This window comes from Rhinichthys klamathensis, unplaced genomic scaffold (genome assembly GCF_029890125.1).
Source record: "Rhinichthys klamathensis goyatoka isolate OS25496 unplaced genomic scaffold, OSU_Roscu_1.1 h1tg000210l_1, whole genome shotgun sequence".
NCBI classification, from domain to species: domain Eukaryota; kingdom Metazoa; phylum Chordata; class Actinopteri; order Cypriniformes; family Leuciscidae; genus Rhinichthys; species Rhinichthys klamathensis.
In genome coordinates, this window is record NW_026606735.1 from 1698910 (window position 1) to 1713083 (window position 14174).

Genomic DNA, 14174 nt, shown 5'->3' on the forward strand with positions numbered 1-14174 from the left:
AATTTTTTTTAAGTATAGTATGTAGAATTCAAGGAGTTCTGAATAGCCATTCTGCCTAGATTTATAGAAATTGCACAAAGTTTTAGTTTCATTGTTTCGTGCAAAATTAGAATCAAAGTTATTATGAGCGGTTTCTCTTTCTGATCTGTAAAGGTGCTTTTGTGTGTGTATATTCTGCTTTACCAAATGTCGCTCAGTTCATGCAGAGGTTCTTCTTCAGCTCTCACTGTTTGGCTCTTCTCTGTGGATTTGCTCACAACCTTGGGGAAATAATCACATTGGCATCAGGCTTCATTTCTTGAGATTTTTGTCTTTCCGGATGTCACATAACGTTCTTAGAAGGTGCAGAATGCATATGTTTATTCTGGTTTTATTGTGCATTGTGTAGTAAAATGTTAGCTAACTCAAGTAACACAAACCTGGAGTTAAAAGAGATGCCATGCGAGCTCCCAAAATTGATTTAGGTTATTTTAAAGTATTAATTAGTGGCAAGCAAAGGACACCTCTATTGGGACAAACTATGAGTTTCTTTATTTTCATGTAAATTCATTTCAAACAGTTACAGCATTGCTTTCAAATTATTATGAATGCTGTTTTTGTTACCTTATAATTAATACCTTAAATGTTTTTTATTGTCACTGCAGGAATTGTGCAAAATAAATAAATAAATAGCCCAAATAAATTAGTGGATTAGTTATATACATGTACCCTTAAACATACATTTAAAGTTTAAAAATAAAAACACAATAAAAAAATGTTATTTGTTGACTACCATTAAATACTAAAAAGAAGACTTCAATTCAAAAGGCTACAATACAAACTGAAAATGTGCTTCTAGGCTATGTCATGCAGAAAGGTTCAATTTGGTTACTTACTGGAACCCACATTTGCTTGACCCCCAGTAATCCATCCTCACATGTGTTTTGATTTAAAAATATCAATGTAGGCCACAAACGTTAAGTACTTATCTATATGAATCAAATATAAAATGTCAGTGGTTTTAAGGCATTTTTCTGTAATGTAAAATGTAACAGTGTCAACATTCTCCTGTATTATTCACACAACAGTAATTTCAGGAATAGATAAATTATCCCAAATAGTCACATGGTCTGACAGAAATGTCAGAACTCTGAGGTTAACATGCTGAAGTTTCAGTCTTCTATAATAAAGGTCAATGCCACTGCATTGCAGGGCTCTAAATGTGCATTTGCAGGTATTCTGCAGGGGGATGTAGGAAAATCCCAGGACCATAAAACTTTACAGAGTGTCATGGATGTTAAATATAATCACCGGTCATCTTCTTTTTCTGTCTTGTTAGAAAGGAAAGGCTTCTCATAAATGCCAAAGCCAAGAAAATCAAGGCATATGCACCTGATAAACTTATAAAGAAACAAACAACAATAACAACATTTATTCGCATCAACTGGAGCTTCAGAATTAAATTGTGCGTAGTCGAAGCGCGCGTTGACGTCGCGCATTGCGCTGACGTCACCGTGTCTCTTCTCCGGTTAGGCGCGCGCGAAAGTATCGGAGTGAAATCTCACGAGCTCGCACTGGTCAAACCGAACAGAAACTCTCCTAAATCTTCAAACATCTGCTAAAACAATGTCGGACCCAAAGGTAAGTGTGACATCATCTTCATCTTCTGTCCCTTTCGGACCGCGAGAGATGGTTATTTCGGGTGTTTAGTTGACGATAAATGTTTTATACGGGTCTTTTTTAACAGAGAGTGAAAAGCACTTAATTTTTCCTCTACCTACGTCGCACGCTTAAACATTAGACGTTAAAACCGCACTTTTCTACTTTATATTCGTAATATCCTTTAATTATACGCTGTCAAAGTCGTTTGTTTATTTAAAATCACGCTACACTGTTAATAGCAGCTGCAACGTTACGTTAACGTCCTTAAAATGATAATAATATGTGCATTTGTGTTCGTCACTTACTTAAACATAATAGACAATCAAATAATTGTTTTCATTTACGTAATAAAAGTATCCACGGCATGTTCCAATTAAATACTGCCCATAATTTGAATTGAAAGCTGCCATGCTAAGACACTGTTAGCTTGTGTGTGTTAGCATTGCTAACCTGCCGCACATGTGAAGTTCAAACTCAAAGCCGGTTTATTAGCAGCTTCCGGGTTCATTTGCGTGTTTTAACTGTATTTGCTCAGTTGTGTCTAAACAGTGGGTTGAGACGGGAGATTCAAACACTTAAACACCTTTAGGCCGCTCATTAGCTTCTGCTAGCCTGGGTGCTAACTGAATGTCCACTTCTGAGAAACTGATATAACTACCCCTTTAGACATAAATATCTGATATTGAGTGAAGTAAACTGTTTAGCTAAATAAACTTCTTAGTATTATTAAAATGCTGACTGAAGAAACTTAACTAGGAGGGGTTGAACCAGTTTAAAGCTTCACATGTGTTGAAGATCTGCTGCAAGAGTTGGTAGGAAAGCTTTTGAATAATTCAAGCTAAAAGGCCCTCGTGGATGTTAGAGTAGTGATTAGTGGATAGCAAGAGCATGAATTCCAGCATGTGAGTTTAAGTTCACGGCTCAGCACCAGTGGGTGTAAGTTTGGTTGCAGCAGCAAATTTGGAGACAATAGGCCAAACTCCAGAGAATGATCCCTCCAAATCCAACAGCTTTTCACTCCACTGATCTGATGAGTAATGTGGAAGCAGGACCCCCACAGCCGGGATCAGGACAGTGTGAAGCTCAGCAGAACAAATGCCATAGTAAATTTAGGTTATTCTCAAAAAACAAATAGGGATCTAATCCTGGGTCATGACCAACTGCAGTAGGTCATAAGCATATTTGTTTCTTGATGTTTGATTTACAAAAGCTGCTGTTATTAATTCCCCCTCCAGGAGGCACAAGATGATCATGAAGCAACCCCGGAAAATGTTGAGGACTCCAACCATGACCCTCAATTTGAGCCCATCATCTCCCTACCTGAGCAGGATGTTAAGACCCTAGAAGAGGATGAGGAGGAACTTTTCAAGATGTAAGTCACTACCCAATACTAAGCAGGTTCAGATTTAAAAGTACACTATGTAACTTTTGTTTTTTGTTCTAAATTAACTATTTAAATGAGTCAGTACAACATCAATCCTTCCAAAATGTGTTTTTGTCTTGCACTGAGTCACTATGGTAAGCCTATTACCATTGTTTATATTTTAGACCTGTCAGGGATGCATGCCTCGTCATACTCATAAATAGAGACAAGTTGCTTCAGGCTACTTTTGACGCCGGTGTGGGAGTGGCATAGGTTAGTTGTCAAAATGAGCAAGAAAGGTTGACATGGAAAGCATAAAATCAATCTTGAACCACTGGGGAATCCCCAGTTAAAACAAAAGCAGGATAGAGGAGAGTCTGCTGGTAAAAAGATAATGTGACACAGCTCGTAATAAAATGAGAATCAACATTGGCTTGGCCAATTTTGTTGCTCAACAGGTGAAGGTATTTTATTGAACAGATAAATTGCCAAATGTAGCTCTCTAAAGCATTATCTATTGTGAAAGGTCATTCATGCGCAGTTGCTAAGAGCCCCCAAAATGCATGCAGTTTTGTTTCTTAACCACTAGTGAGCTTAAAGTTACATTTGTGTACCTTTTAAAAAGGTTTTCATTGCAGGGGTGGTAGATGTGGCAAATCATATCACGATTTTTTTCAAGAAGGTAACGATTCACAATAGGGCTGCACGATATTGGTAAAAAATCACATTGCGATATTTTATTTTTCTGCGATATAAAAACAATTTCACCAGATTACTTAAATAGCTCTATTTGGAAAGAATGAATAATTCTAGAATGACTTGGGTGGTTTTGTCATGGAGTAAATCTGCATAGAAACTAATATTAATAGTATGTTAACTAATGTAGTTAACTAGACTTTAATAAATGGAACCTTATTGTAAAGTGTTTCTGATTTATGTCTCTTGAGTTCAGTGTTGGACAGATCAGTTGTTTTAACCATTCATTAAAGTGAATCGGTTCAAATGAGTCATTAGTTCGCGAATCGGACGTTTCATTAACGGACCACATCGCACAAGATTTGTCAACACAGAAAACATTTCATCACTGGATGAAATCCATCACTGAGTCAACTCAACTCAATTCATTAATATGCGCGAGGGAGGGAGAGCGAGAAAGACAGTTTGAAGACGGTGAGAGTGCGCGCGCGCGACCGGGGCTTTCACTCTCTCTGCTCTCTCTCTCAGTTAAACAAGCGCAGCAGTCAGTCTTTACATCAGTCACCGGTCAAACTTTGGCGGGACAAAAATACGCTTTAGATGCTGACAGAAAACAGCGCGCAAGTTCCAGTCTTCTTGCGCTTTATGTTTAAACTGACAGGACTTGCAAATTGATAAACTCTCACACTATGATGGTTGAACTTTGCAATTAATCCACGAATCACAAGCGTTACGGGCCGGAGAGCTGCTGGCACGTTGCCTACTGATCATGAATCACCATCAACTACGATCCATACTTGACATCGTACATATCTGCGATGTGACTATCGTGGATGCGCACATCGCGATATCGATGTTAAAATGATACATCGTGCAGCCCTAATTCACAATCTTATTACTATTCTTTTTCATATTAGTTGTATTACAAGTCACTGAGCAGTACAGCTAAACTAATTTGCCTACTTTAAAAAAAATTTGCCTTACAGGCTAACTGTATGTGTGTGTGTGTGTATGTATTAGGGGTGTAACGGTACACAAAAATCACGGTTCGGTACGTACCTCGGTTTTAAAGTCAAGGTTCGGTACGTTTTCGATACAGCAAAAAGTAAGAAATGCCAGAGAAATTTCCTATTTGTTAAAAGAAAAAATATTTTTTAAATAAGTGTGTTTTCCTACATCTTGAAACTTTCAGGTTTATAAATGGGTGTCATCTTTGAAGGATGAACAAATAATGTTTTGGTCATCACATTAAAAATAACATTTAAATATATGAAGAGTTCAGATGCAAAAGGCATTTGAAATTTTCTTCTAGAATGATCATTTTTATCAAGATTGTATATTTAAGTTCAGTAATTTCACTTAAATGGTAATGAAGATTACCTATTAATTGTCATTTGAGTGAAATTACTGAACTTAAATATACAAGCTTCATAAAAATGTTCCATTTGAAATTTTCTTCTAGAATGATCAGAGACTTTTGCATCTGAACTCTTCATATATTTATTTATATAATATTTGAGTTTTGAAGTGCTGGAAAAAGATGTGTGAAGTACTTGAAAGCATTTCACTATTCCAGCCAAACTGGTTACATTTAGTCTTACTATATTAAATCCATGGTGAATGTTGCTGGTCTGTGGACGTAAAGTATTACTAGATCATTCACGGCACAATATTTCTCCTGGTGTCCACGTCAGCGCTGTTTGATCTAATAGAGATCTACGGTTAATAACGGAGAAATGTGAATGCTTCTCACTAGATCTCGCAGCGATGTTATTACTTCAGTGGCGAATTCAAATGTTTTCTTCACTGGATCTCTTAGCGCTGTGTTGTAACGGTTGTAACAGTGTCGCTTGATCGAGATCGGCTCGCGCTGCACAGATGTTGCTGGTCCGAACTTATAAACGATCCGTGAAGCACAATATAAGGAGTAGCGCAGTTTCGTTCCGCTATCATTACGCTTGCCATTTGATGTTGCGCAACGTTGTGGAGATCGCGCCAGCGCAAATTTTGTCGGCAGGAAAAATGGTCCAAGGAATCGTTCGGTTTGTATGCGTACTGAACCGGAAGCCTCGAACCGAAACGGTTCAATACGAATACATGTACCGTTACACCCCTAGTGTGTATATATATATATATATATATATATATATATATATATATATATATATATATATATATATATATATATATATATATATATATATATATATATATATATATATATATATATATATAATATGTATATATATATATATATATATATATACTAGGGGTGGAACGGTACACAGAAGTCACGGTTCGGTTCATACCTCGGTTCAGACATCACGGTTCGGTACGATTTCGGTACAATGGAGGGAAAAAGCAAAACAAAAATGCAGAAGGCATTGTATTTTTTAAATAAGTTTTATTAATAAAGGCATAGAACCAGTTTATTTGTAGTGCACTGACAATAGTTTTATATAATTAGTTTATTAATTAAATTAATAAAAAGACAAAATGACCTTGCGATATGTTTGGTAATTGTACTATTAATTTAAAATTATTTTGCTATATTTCAGATCAATATATTTGTTTTCCTTAATTTTAATTAACATTATTAATTGACAATGTAACATTATTCTCAACTGAATTATAAATAATTGATTTCTGTATAAAATAATACTACCATTAAAAACACATTCGATTTTCTTTTTCAATCAATGTTGAATGTGTAAGATTAGTGCTCAGAGGACAAGAAATGAAAACCAATGCAATATGACGAATGTCCAAAAGACAGACTGTTTTGAAATGGAGTTGGATAAATATGTTTTGCTTTTAAAACAGTGTGTATGTGATTTTGGTTGGGTGACAGTTGTAGGTTACAGTTTGACAAGAGTTTACAGTGTGACAAAAGCACAATGTTGTGTTTTATTGCGAGTGTACACAAATATAAGTAAACACTTTGCAGGTTTAATGATCTGTATAAACAAAATGTCTCTCTCTCTCTCACACACACACACACAGTAAGATCGCGCGCGCCTCTCTCTCTCTCTCTCTCTCTCTCTCTCTCGCACACACACACACTCTCCAGCATTGCAATCTTGACATCGCAGCCTGTTCATTATGCGGTCACACCAAACGCGAATAGAGCTTCAAATTCGCGTCTAGTTCGACGCTAGTCCAAAGCGAATAGGACGCGCGTATAAAGCAAACGTTTGAAGTGAACGCGCGTTCAGAGCTAAGCCGATGGTAGCCTACAGATTATGTGTCCCTAAAGAACCCGCGTATCTAACAGTAGTTCCGCATTACATTAATTAATTTGCACGCGAGTTTTATTTATTTTTATACCGTGTATTCTCCGTGTAAATTCGTGCACCGAACCGTGACGCCCGTACCGTTTCGGTTCGATACGAATACATGAACCGTTCCACCCCTAATATATACACTCACCGGCCACTTTATTAGGTACACCTGTCCAACTGCTCGTTAACACTTAATTTCTAAGCAGCCAATCACATGGCGGCAACTCAGTGCATTTAGGCATGTAGACATGGTCAAGACAATCTCCTGCAGTTCAAACCGAGCATCAGTATGGGGAAGAAAGTTGATTTGAGTGACTTTGAACGTGGCATGATTGTTGGTGCCAGAAGGGCTGGTCTGAGTATTTCAGAAACTGCTAATCTACTGGGATTTTCACGCACAACCATCTCTAGGGTTTACAGAGAATGGTCCGAAAAAGAAAAAACATCCAGTGAGCGGCAGTTCTGTGGGCGGAAATGCCTTGTTGATGCCAGAGGTCAGAGGAGAATGGCCAGACTGGTTCGAGCTGATAGAAGGGCAACAGTGACTGAAATAACCACTCGTTACAACCGAGGTATGCAGCAAAGCATTTGTGAAGCCACAACACGCACAACCTTGAGGCGGATGGGCTACAACAGCAGAAGACTCCACCGGGTACCACTCATCTCCACTGCAAATAGGAAAAAGAGGCTACAATTTGCAAGAGCTCACCAAAATTGAACAGTTGAAGACTGGAAAAATGTTGCCTGGTCTGATGAGTCTCGATTTCTGTTGAGACATTCAGATGTTAGAGTCAGAATTTGGCGTAAACAGAATGAGAACATGGAACCATCATGCCTTGTTACCACTGTGCAGGCTGGTGGTGGTGGTGTAATGGTGTGGGGGATGTTTTCCTGGCACACTTTAGGCCCCTTAGTGCCAATTGGGCATCGTTTAAATGCCACGGCCTACCTGAGCATTGTTTCTGACCATGTCCATCCCTTTATGGCCACCATGTACCCATCCTCTGATGGCTACTTCCACCATGTCACAAAGCTCTAATCATTTCAAATTGGTTTCTTGAACATGACAATGAGTTCACTGTACTAAAATGGCCTCCACAGTCACCAGATCTCAACCCAATAGAGCATCTTTGGGATGTGGTGGAACGGGAGATTCGTATCATGGATGTGCAGCCGACAAATCTGCGGCAACTGTGTGATGCCATCATGTCAATATGGACCAAACTCCCTGAGGAATGCTTCCAGCACCTTGTTGAATCTATGCCACGAAGAATTGAGGCAGTTCTGAAGGCAAAAGGGGGTCCAACCCGTTACTAGCATGGGGTACCTAATAAAGTGGCCGGTGAGTGTGTGTATATATATATATATATATGGGATGTCAATTTACACAAATTCCTATCGATCGTCATTTAAATTAACGATCAATTAATCGATTAATCATTAGCCTTAATACTGCAATGTGTCTACTGCAGTGGCATATAGCCAACAGCATGACGGGTGTGCAAATGCTGCTCAAAAGGCTGTTCAACTTCTTCACCAAATTAATGCGAAGGATTTTAGTCTAAATAAAGGGCTAGTAGGATTGTAAAATGAGTCGATGTGATCGATCATTTCATTAAACGACTTATTTAATAACCAAATATAACGACTAATACAACTGCCACCAACTCGCCTCAGATGTAGTGTTGTCACGGTACCAAAATTATGACTTTGATACGATACCAGACAGAAATACCTCGATACTGAATCGATACCATGGGGAAAAAAACTAAAACAGGAAAAGTAATTAAAATATGACAGACCTTACAATAAGTTTTTTAAAACTCACTTGACCAGCATGTTCCTGCCCTGCTTTTTGAGCATTCCCTCCCCTTTATGAAATAAAATAATAATAATTAATTACATGCCAGTGTGTGCGTCCTTTCAGAGATGTTTGCAACATTGACATAATTATCAGTCATGTTAACATTCGCTAACCTTTCACAATTCTGAACAGGTTGGGATGACCCAAATCTTATTTTAAGATCCGAGTCATTTAATAATTTTTAATTTTATAATTACAATATAGATAATTCATTTTATTTTATCTTTATTAAAAATAAGCAAAAAAAATTACAAACAATGACATACTATATGAGACAAATAAAACAAACAGTTCTTAATTTATTTTTTGAATGCTACTGTTCAAAGGGGTGGTTGATTATGATTTCACTTTTCTAACTTTAGTTAGTGTAATATTGCTGTTTGAGCATAAACAAAGTTATGATAAACGGCAAAGTTACGACGTTCAAAGCAAAGGAAGATATTTTCTTTTAAAGAAATTGCTTTTTAAGGACTACAACAAAAAACGGCTGGTAGGGACTACACGACATTCCTCCCGGGTTAGTGACATCACTAACCCTAAAATTTATATAAACCCCACCCCCGGGAATGCGACTTATAGATTATCAAGACAGAATATGTTAATCAATGACTAGAAGATAACTACACAAGCTACATAAATTAATCAAATAACTATTCAGAAATGTTGTCACTTCTTCTTGAGTCTCTCCACCTTTCTGACTCCGGTTTGAACATAAAAGGCTAAAAGCTTTCAGAATTTTCATTGTGCATGTCTGTGTGAGGTAATCAGAGCTGCTAAGGACACAAGTTGTTGTAGCTCCGCCCTCTGTGCCGGGAGCAGAGGCTCGTTTGCATTTAAAGGAACAGACACAAAAAGGTGCATTTTTGCTTACCCTCAAATAGTGACAACTTTAACATGCTATATAAAAATATCTGTGGGGTATTTTGAGCTAAAACTTCACATACACACTCTGGGGACATCAGAGATTTATTTTACATCTTGTGTAAAGAGCGTTGTACCACGCCTTTAAATAGACCTACTGTAGCTGACAAAATAAAGTCTTAACTCTAAATTAACTATAGATTGATTCTTAATAAATAGCTTAAATTTATTGTCAATTGGGTGTTTATTGGGTGATTGTTTATTTTCTTTTGTTGTTTGATTAACATTAATCAAACAGAATATTAGACTGCTAGTCTGGCCCTTTAAGACCTGCACGTCCAATACATTGGAACACATAAGATTTTTCTTTTTTACAAACGGTTCACTACAGACATACCCGACTGTGTTTACGTGATTACTTGCCAGGACGTGCATTTTTACATAGTTTTGACTATTGAAACCTAATAAACCGTGAAAGAGAACTGAAGTCGCGATTTGTGTGGAAGGCATGCGCGCGCTTCAGGTCTGAGCCCGGCAGCACGAGCTTGTCCTGCGCTTTATTTTCTCATGCATGTTTCTTTGTCAAGCGGTGCGCGTTAGGGGTGGGAATCTCTAGGCAACTCACGATTCGATTACGATTCAGAGGGCTGCGATTCGATGCTAAAGCGATTATCGATTATCTGAATCTTTTTTTGTGTGTGTGTACTTTTAAAGCAAAGTATTTATAGTCACACACAAAGTAATGACCCATAAAGAATTAACGTTCAATATATTTTATTAACATTGCAAAGAACCAACAGGAAAATAAATGTGTGCCTGAACTAGCAGCATACTTGTAGTAAATTAATAATATAACAGCGACCGGTACAGCCGAGTGTTTTTCCTTACCTTTCTAGTACCGGTATATCGTGCAACACTACTCAGATGCCTGTTAGTCGGAATGTGTAACTCGTGTTCCACGGCAACTTAACCCAATGAATTCACAATGATTTATTAAAATAGCGTTCTCATTATAATGTTATGTAAAATGACAGTCCCAATCATAGTTATTATAAGTCGTGCATTGCTGTTTGGGCTGTGTGCGCCAGTAAACTGAAGCCCTTTGCTAGCTGGTTATTTAACTCTACGAAAACGCATCCTATATGAGATTAATTAGATGTATACAAAACAAACCTATTACAAATTATATCTGCACAAAATGACGCTAATGTACAAAAAAAATTTTGTACAAGTGAACTTAGTTCAAGTTGTGTGCTAGTCAGAATGTGTGACTCATGTTGTGGATGTGCTCTTCCTAAAGCTACATGCAGAAACAAGGCAAAACAACGTTTGATTACAATACTGTTTTACTACTACGTTAATTCTTAACCAAATGCATCCTATATGAGATCAATCAGATATAAGCCTACACAAAATAAACACAATATTACAATTTACATTTGCACAAAACAACAAGACAAGATGCCTGTCTTTTATTTGCTTGTGCATTCGCAACGAATATATATATATATATATATATATTATATATTTAAAATAGGACAAATACAATAAAATATACAAGTGAAATAAACAGTGCTTTAATTTTTTCAGCTGCAGCTTTTCAAGAAAGAAATTGAATGAACAAATGTAAAAAATAAAACACTACATAGACTTCACTGTATAAATTATTCATCAAGGATACTCACCATCACCAATATGGGCATTTTGACACAATTTTCTCTGTATTTGTCTGTTCGAGTGCGGTGACATGCAAAAGAGAACTGCTGCGTGAGAACTGAATTTTTGCTGACTTTTATCTTCAACATGGTTTTTGTAGGAGGGCAAAGCTGTATCGTTTTGCCAGTGAGAACGACCCTCCCGAGTGGAAGGAGCGCGGGACGGGTGATGTCAAACTCCTGCGACACAAAGAGAAGGGTACCATCCGCCTTCTCATGAGGAGAGACCGCACCCTCAAAATCTGTGCCAACCACAACAGTGAGTGTAATCGTTATCTGTCCTCCTCCTGTTAATTTTCCAATCATGTGCTGGCTTTAACTCATGAATTGAAATCCTGTGCTCTAGTTATGCCACTGATGGAGCTGAAGCCCAATGCAGGCAGTGACAGGGCCTGGGTGTGGAATACACATGCTGACTTTGCAGATGAAAAACCCAAAGCAGAGATGCTGGCTATTCGATTCCTTAATGCAGAGAGTGAGTACAAATGAACATGATCTCCAGAACAAATCTCAGGGATCTAGTTAAAGTAAAACTAATTGAAGCCCTACAAAATACAGAAAGAAACAATAGTAGCGAAATAACTTTTCTTCCATATTGTGACTTGCATGCGAGTGAAACAAAAATATTAGGTGGGGATTTGATTCTATCTATTGTTGATTGGATGGAGGCAGATCTGAATGCAAGCTTGTAGTTGATTGTAATAATGGGGCGGGGTTTAAGCTGGAGAAGTCCGGCAACATCACTAGAGAGAAATGTCCTTTCTCTAGAAGATTAGAAGGTCATTTTTTTTGACAAAAATAAACTCATGCATGGATGATTAATTCATAATAAGTTAATATGCATTTAGAAAATAGATACATTTCCATTTCCTGCATACTTTAAATTATACTAGTTGTGAATAGCATAATAAATACAATGCTTTTTAAAATTTAATTTGATCATTAGTTTAACAGACTTCTGCTTTTTTTTGTGCCCTTTGTTTCCTTTGTCTTGCAGATGCACAGAAGTTCAAGATGAAGTTTGATGAATGCAAAGAAGAGGCCAGAAAGTTTCTAGAAGGTAAGATGATGGCATTTTCTACCAGGATTATTGCAGACTCACTCTGTTTAAGACTGACACATCCAGCCTTAGACTTTTTCTGTCTGCTACAGTAACATGAGGATTGTTACAAACTGCCTTGCCATTCACTTGGGAGGTGACCGTATCTTCTCAGACATTTTTTTTCCTTTCATAAATTTGTGTAAGGCTTCAGTTGGAGTAGTCTTTGAAGAGCCTTCAACTTCACTGTTTTAATTTCGTTTCACAGGTAGCATGAACAGCCCTAACAAAGTGGCAGAGAAGCTGGAGGAGCTGTCTGTGAAAGATGACAAGACAAAGAGTTCAGAGGACAAGAAAGAGGAGGTAAAGGAAGAGAAGAAAGAGAAGGCTGGTGAGGAGGAGAAGAAATGAGCCCGGAACGTCGCTTCATACGGATGCTCCACTTGCCATTTACCCCTTTTCTACAACAGACTCTGAAATTGAAAAATTGGACACTTTTGTTTTTTCTTTTTGGCCTCTTGACTTCACAAGACCTTGGTGCCACTCTTAATGCGTCCATTTCTCAATCATCAAGATGTTGTGAGCTTTTGTCCCATTCACAAACTCTCATATCGCCCTTCATTTTCTCATTCATTGTGGACCAGTCGTCAGTCATCATGTATTTGTGTATTTACACGACATGCTATGATACAAGGCTTGTGCTATTGATTGATTCCCACATTGGGTAACTTCTTTTGTTGTTTTTCTTTTGTACTTTAAAGAGTTATATTGTGAGCGTCTAGATGAGCACTGTCTGATATGAGAGCGGGCTGTTTGAGTTGATAGGGAGTATGAGTATTTGCGATCTTTAACTTTTCCTTACAATAAAGTCACATGAGGAACATTTGGCTTCTCTGTGGCTTGAATTTACTATTGTATGACTAATGATTCATTTTCTGTGGAGGGCTGCATCTGGCAAAAAAAGACTGCTCTGAATAACTGAAGGAAGTTTTATTATGAGTATGACCCTTCTATTATGAGTGTGACCCTCTTCTGTTTGAATTGGAAATCAAGAAAATAAAGAATGGTTGACTCCGTTATCACTTGAGTGTGGAAAAGCAGCGAGGTTTTAAATAGTTGGAACCTGTTGTCATAATGCATAAGTGCTTTTTAAAAGAGATAAGTAGGTACTGTATCACTAATGAAATACGGTTTTCATTCCATAAGGGTTGTTACAACTTAAATTCCAAGAAACAGCATTGATAAAGTTTTACAGGCCATGTCTAAGGTTTATCTTATGTAATATTACAATGACTGCATGCACAATAATTTGGTCTCTTAGACATTGTTTTGCTTTTTATTTTTATTTTGAATGTACATTTTAGGAATTTGATGTGTTTGAACCGCACATTTTCCACATTCCCAGTTTGAGTATTTTTTTAATAAAAGCAGAAGGGTCCCTTAAGTTGCATTTGGCATGTGATGAATGACTTGAAATCTCACATTTTATAGTGGTTACTAATTATACATCATGTAAAAGGGTTGTAATCAAATTAAAGACTGATGCTTTGTCATACATCAGTGTCTGTATGGCTTCCATTCAAAAGCCTAATGGGGCAAATATGATTTTTCAGTTTGTGTAATAGCATATGATTTGGAGATGATGTTCATGAGACAGGTCTTTGTCTACTCATTTGATTGCACAATACAATTTAAAACAGTTTAAATTAGTGTT

General features: G+C 37.3%; 1 protein-coding gene and 1 non-coding gene across 2 annotated transcripts; both read left to right on the forward strand.

Annotated features, from left to right (window-relative positions):
- Window positions 1–1459: 1459 nt before the first annotated feature.
- On the forward strand, window positions 1460–14015 carry ranbp1 (RAN binding protein 1). The gene is made up of 6 exons (XM_056263899.1): window positions 1460–1620; window positions 2877–3013; window positions 11523–11680; window positions 11768–11896; window positions 12419–12481; window positions 12729–14015. The coding sequence occupies exons 1-6, from the start codon at window positions 1606–1608 to the stop codon at window positions 12869–12871; spliced, it is 645 nt and encodes a 214-aa protein (XP_056119874.1). The 5' UTR covers window positions 1460–1605; the 3' UTR covers window positions 12872–14015.
- Window positions 12514–12643, forward strand: LOC130097190 (small nucleolar RNA SNORA77). Its single transcript, XR_008808265.1, has one exon. It is a non-coding gene; the product is annotated as a small nucleolar RNA SNORA77 (small nucleolar RNA).
- Window positions 14016–14174: the final 159 nt, after the last annotated feature.